The sequence below is a fragment of the Pygoscelis adeliae genome, unplaced genomic scaffold, assembly GCF_000699105.1.
Source record: "Pygoscelis adeliae isolate BGI_AS28 unplaced genomic scaffold, ASM69910v1 Scaffold181, whole genome shotgun sequence".
Lineage (NCBI taxonomy): Eukaryota > Metazoa > Chordata > Aves > Sphenisciformes > Spheniscidae > Pygoscelis > Pygoscelis adeliae.
Genome location: NW_008824360.1, coordinates 3,841,908 through 3,847,794, shown reverse-complemented (window position 1 = coordinate 3,847,794; position 5,887 = coordinate 3,841,908). Strand labels below are relative to the sequence as shown.

Here is a 5,887-nt window from a genome sequence, read left to right as displayed (position 1 = left end):
AACACACCCCCTTTTGCATGTTTGTCCATTTAAAAATATACTTCTTGCTGTGATCTTTCAAGATTTAAAGCGTCTTAAGGTTAGCATCTTACTGCACTGTATTTATTTACTCACAGTTCCTGATAAATGAAACTGAGAATGAACAGCACATTTATTAGGATCTATGCAAAAAGGTTTAAAATCTCTGCTTCTCACCGACCACTTTTGCTTGGATTTACAATGATTAACTTGGATTAGCAATAAAGTAGAACTGCTAGCCAGTTAACATTTCATCCATAATATGCTTCTAAAACACAATCAATGCAAATCACTGCTCTTTCTTTCTTATACACACTGAAAATATTCAATAGCGTAAACGCTGCAGTCTTTGCTTTTTCTGTAATTGTATTTCCTGTTCTTAGTATTTGTTTTCTGGCATTCTGAACATATTATATCTCCAATAATTATCAAGATATTGAAAAATTGGAACGTGAACACAAACAAATATTCAGATTCTATATGATACTTAAAACTGCTTGCCTCATTATAATAAGCTGTCCCTTCCAAGAACACTGATCCAGACTCTTTTGAGGTCTGAGTCATATGTCAAAAAGAGCTTTTTTAGTTCATTTAAAAAAGAAAAGAGAAACTTGATATCAGAAAATGTAATTCTCAAAAATGACGCAAGGAGGGAAGAACAACAATAATAATAGACATTAACACAAAGTACCTTACAGAAGTCTCATGCCATACCTTATTTTCAATAACAGAAGTGATTCTCCTGCCCGCTTTATAGGTATAGATGATTATGTTTTCACAGCCATCCATTACTTTGGCCTCTCCTTTATTAACTACAGACTTGCAAATAGCCCTGTTGAGTTGCCAGCTCCCTGCCTCTAGATATATGGCTTTAATTCTGGGTTTGCATTTTTCTGCATAGATGTCAATGACAAAGGGGCATGCCTGCAATGGAGAAAATGGTTTTATCATCATTTTATCTGTAGTTTTTCCCCCTCAGATTTTCATCCACAGTTCCTAAGTATTTTCATAGATGCTCTGAAGTAGAATTACCCAAATACAAGTATGCCACTGAAATATTAAATATTCAAAACCTGAGAGCTGTAGCAATCTTTTAAGCCAAATGAAAGCTCAGGACAAATGAATGTTTTTCACACCAGTCACAGCACACTTAATATGCAGTTTGGTGCATTTGGCTCCAACATAGCAAACCCTTCACTGGATAGCAAAACATACAGGAATTAAGATGAAGTATGAATGTATTTCAGTGTCTGAAATAAACCTGTCTCCTTTACCTGTCATGCTTTTGCTATTTGTGCCACTTCATACAGATTTAAAGTATCTGCAATGTTGCATTAAGCACTCTGCTCTTACAGTATCTTGGCTAAGATTAGTACATGCAACAACCAGTTTGCATTTCCTTAGACTCAGTAATAGCGCCTCGGTTTCTTTCAAATGGCTGTTGGAATCCACTAGAATTTCTCAGTTCTGTCTCTAATTCGTTAGGCTCAATGCTCCTGAAATATCAATCTCTTAAATCATCTGAAATCAAGGAATTAAAGGGTTAAGTTATAGACACAAGTTAAGTAGATATACATTTTCAGATGAATGACTAAAGCATTCAGAGACCTACGCTGTCCTTCGGAAAGCAAAGACTATAACTATAAACCACAGCTAGTACAAAGCACAAAATACCTTTTCAAAACTTCTAACTTGATAAAAACCTCCCCAAAATCTTCTTTCTTAGAGGATAGCTCCCTCTTATGTCAGAAATGCAGAAAGACAATTTTGTAGTTGCTCTGATAACCATACTCACAGGAAAAGGAGAAAGTGCTACTGATCAAGAAATCAATCACCATGATCTCAATATTTTCACTGAGAGACAACTGAAGGCTCTCTACCAAACTGAGTATTTTTGGTTCTGTATTTGTATTTGTTTCACACACATATTTTTATATGGTGACTGCACTGACCTGATTTAGTTTAACAAAAGTAAAGAAATAATATAATCAGACTATGATTAAAAAAAAAAATCAGCTTTTCTTGGGAATGAAAGTTAAATTATGAAATTACCTGTATATTTAATGTTTTCTTTAATTTTTCGTAATTTCTTTTCTATTCATTAAAGATATCCTCTTTCTTTAGTGAGAGCTATTAACACCAACACTGATACTGTTTCTGAAAAATAAATTAATTCTTAAAAAAAAAAAAATCTGTAAGCACACAGAAACATCAGAGAAATAATCCCTGGTCCTGTAAAGTAAACAGTGTGCCACCAGAAGCCCTTTCATTAAAATTTTATGTTGAACACCTTCAGACACTGTTGTGAAAGGCAACAGAAATAGCCATGTCTGAAAACTGTAAGTTCTGAATCATGTGGGGAAAAAAGTTATCTTCTCCTTTTCCGCTTCTATGGCAGCTTGGGCCAGGAAAGTGACTTTTTTAAGCAGAGCAAGTTCTGCATTTTGTAGGTTTGCTGACAGGTCACAGTTTACCATCACTGTCTTCTTATCACTTCCCACCAGCAAGGTGCGTGAATTCTCTCAACAGGTATAACCCAAGATTCCTTCCTCTACAACCCCACAAAATACTGGCTTTCTCTAAAGCAAAAGGCGTATTTCCTTTTTCAACAACGTCAGTGTCATCCTAAGAAACAGGATACTATAATGACTGAAAGTCATAGTGTAAACCCTGTATTAACACTGTTTGGACTGCATCACTGACCTACTGAAATCAATTTATGACAGACAGAAGCAGTACTGCAGTTAAACATGTGCAGCAAGTTGTATGTGAAGCAGTTATTTTTGCTATATGGCTATCATACCTCTGTCATTTCTAATGCTTTATTGTAGCCCAGAGACAATAAAGTGACCCAAAGGTCACTCGGATCCCCTTCACGGTCATTGGCTTCCATGAGATTCAAATCCATAAATCCTTGTCTTGTTAATTCATTCTTCTTCATATCAAAATTCTCTGTTTAAGAAGAAATATAAGGTAGCACTTAAACATCTGCTGTCTCTGCAAACACACTTTATTCTTCCAAAGCCAAACTCCCACTTTTTGGGGATATGTTTACAAGATGGAGCCACCTTGCAGCCTCAGGCTCTCCAATATTATTTGGGAAAGAAAGTCCTTGACCAGATAATGTGCTCTTTGCAGAGCTTCCCCGTGGATTTTAGATAATGACTAGAAACAGCTGGCCCCTTGTATAACCCAAAAGAGGGCAAGATTTCAAAACAGAAAGAGTTCATATTGATTCTTTTTTTCTTTTTGCTAGCCGTATTTGCTGTGGTTGAGATTTGCAGAATGGGGTATATTAGGAATGGGAAATTAAAGCCTGCTGGGGCCAGCACCCTTAGTGCTTGAGGTCCTTGATATAGAAATGATTTACTTAGTTCCTAAAAAGCAATAAAATGCCAGTAATCCTAACACCCCTCTCTTGATAGAATATCATAGATCGACCACTCTAATGTCAGCAAACACATAATTGAAATGCCCTTGTGTCAGAGATTTTTAAAAATGGTTTTCTCATCTTCATAACAATGCTAAATCTTTACTATATATTATTAAAAAGGGATTACCAATTTAATAAATCTATCTAAGGGTCCAGATGCTATAATAAATGGCTTGAACTTTGGTGTCAAGATTTATCGTATTCATCTGAACCCTTCAACTGATTAATGACCTGCTAAAACATTCACCATATTCTCTTCTTTCCTCTCTTATACACTTCACACACACACACACCCTCCTACTCATGTTGAGACCAGTGCGCAGGGGCATAATACTGACAAAGTCATAAAGTGTGGAATAGCATGTACAGGCATGAAAGGGACAAGAAACTCATATATAAAAGAGTATTTTTGCTGAGCTTTCTATCATTTAGGAAAAAGTCCAATATCTTAGAGTGTTTTAGGGAGAAATAGTTAGCAGGACTTGCCAGATTTTAAGTATTTTGGCCCAAATTAAGCAATGTGTCATAGCCTACAAAGCAATTATATCAAACGTGACATGGGCCGATATATAATGATATGCCATACTGGCATGTTGGACTGAGTTGCAGAAAAACTGTATTTCTTAGCGAAACTTCTAATTTTCATACAATGGCTTCTACATTTCCAGTTTGTTTACTCACTGCAGCTAAACCGCCAATGCTTTGAAACCACTGCTTTCATGCACTGTATTATTAGAGCAGCCTACAGTCACTGGTGGTTGTTCTCTCCTCGCCCTGTTATGAGGTAAATACGCACAATCTGAGGGCCTCTGCAAACTTAAAGCAATGCCACAGAATTCCTTTTTTCTTCAAAATTGACATTTGTGGCCCAGCGCTGCTCCTGCAAGCTGGCAAGACATCCAGTAACATTGATGAGATGTATCAGTAGACAGAAAACAAAGTACAGCTGGAAGAGTCTTAAGTGTCTGTTAGCTTCCTCATCCCACTCACGGAAGTCTCAGAATCTCATGGCTGTCACATAGCACAATATGAACAAACTGACACACCCTATTATGAACCTTCAAAAGACAGATTTTTAATGAAAAACCGCTTACATCCAAGGAAAACATATAGTTGCAATAGGCATTTTCTAATGTCTGATTTTCTGATATCTAATTTTCTAAACAATCATTGTAAGCTCCAGATGCCAATTTTTAAAGCATCATATACACACTAATTAAATGTCCCTCTCAACACTTCTTGAGATACGAAAGCAGTATCAGCTTAATCTGCAGAAAGGAGATTGATTAAACGAATACCTGTTACAGCTTAATTCACCATATGATTCATGATTAGAAAACGTGTAGTTTTTGGCAGCTATAAAATCTTTCACCTACAAAACTTTGCAGTTAACAATGGGAAGAATTTTCTCAGCAGAAGGTCAGTAGCCCACAGACCAGAATGAAGCAAAATAAGAGACAGGAGACTGGAAAAGGAAAAAGAGAAAAACAAAGGGAGAAGAGAACAATATCTACATGCATTCTTGGTATAGGCTACAAAATACTCAGTTCTTCTATACTAGATACATAGTAGGATGCTATAGTAGGATGCTATAAACAACAGCTTGCAAGTAGATTGATAGCCCTGATTAGTTGTATCAAACACAGCCACAAACTTACCCTTACATACAGCCCATGCTTCCTCATCACATTTCTCACCACTCGTTCTCAGTTCAAAGAAATTGTATTCCTCCAAACTTAGAAGGCCATTTCCATCCAAATCAATTGTTTCAAATATATCCAATAAAGCGGCTCTAAAAGATTAAAAAGGCAGAACTATTCCCAAATACTTCTGTTTCTTTTACTGTCTTATAATATTGTCGATAACTATTCAGTCTATTTAAGAATATTCTGTACAAACAGTATTTTAGTAACATACAGCTTTTAAAAAGCTAGATGTTATTTGGAGCTCAAACTTTTGCAATAGTTACCATGCCTATTTGGGAATATGACTCACCGGAACTCTTTGGTCAGAGCCAGTTCTCCATCTTCACCTCTATACACCAGTTTTGCTTCTCCAGTAAATTGTGTTTTTACCTTCTTCAACCTACAGCCTGTTGTGAATGGGAGTAGCCAGTAAATGCCTGATCCAAGCTCCCCTTTCCATCCAAACATCTACTCTTAAAGGAAGACAGACAAGTTTGTAAGTTACTTCTCAAATGATACCTTTATTTATTACTAGTAATATTCATACAGAAGTGATTAATTACTTGAAAACACTGGTAATGCTAGGTTCTTTCCTTAAAGAAAACACATCTACAGTGAGATGCTGTGTGATGCCATTTTAAAGACACAAAAACTAGTGAATCTCTTAGTTATAATAAAAGTTAGAAAAACATACAGGACCAGGGATGAGGGGAGAACAGTCATTACTGGAAATGTCTAATAACAGTCCTAT

General features: G+C 36.1%; 1 protein-coding gene across 1 annotated transcript in view; it reads right to left on the bottom strand.

The window, feature by feature from the left end:
- The window catches only part of EFCAB7 (EF-hand calcium binding domain 7), a 30,514-nt gene that overhangs the window by 3,658 nt on the left and 20,969 nt on the right, over nucleotides 1-5,887 (bottom strand). The window contains exons 9-12 of the mRNA XM_009319823.1: nucleotides 5,447-5,604; nucleotides 5,110-5,243; nucleotides 2,822-2,970; nucleotides 733-942 (exon numbers count right to left, since the gene is read on the bottom strand). Of these exons, the coding sequence (XP_009318098.1) occupies nucleotides 733-942; nucleotides 2,822-2,970; nucleotides 5,110-5,243; nucleotides 5,447-5,604 (651 nt within the window). The remainder of the gene's footprint in view (nucleotides 1-732; nucleotides 943-2,821; nucleotides 2,971-5,109; nucleotides 5,244-5,446; nucleotides 5,605-5,887) is intronic.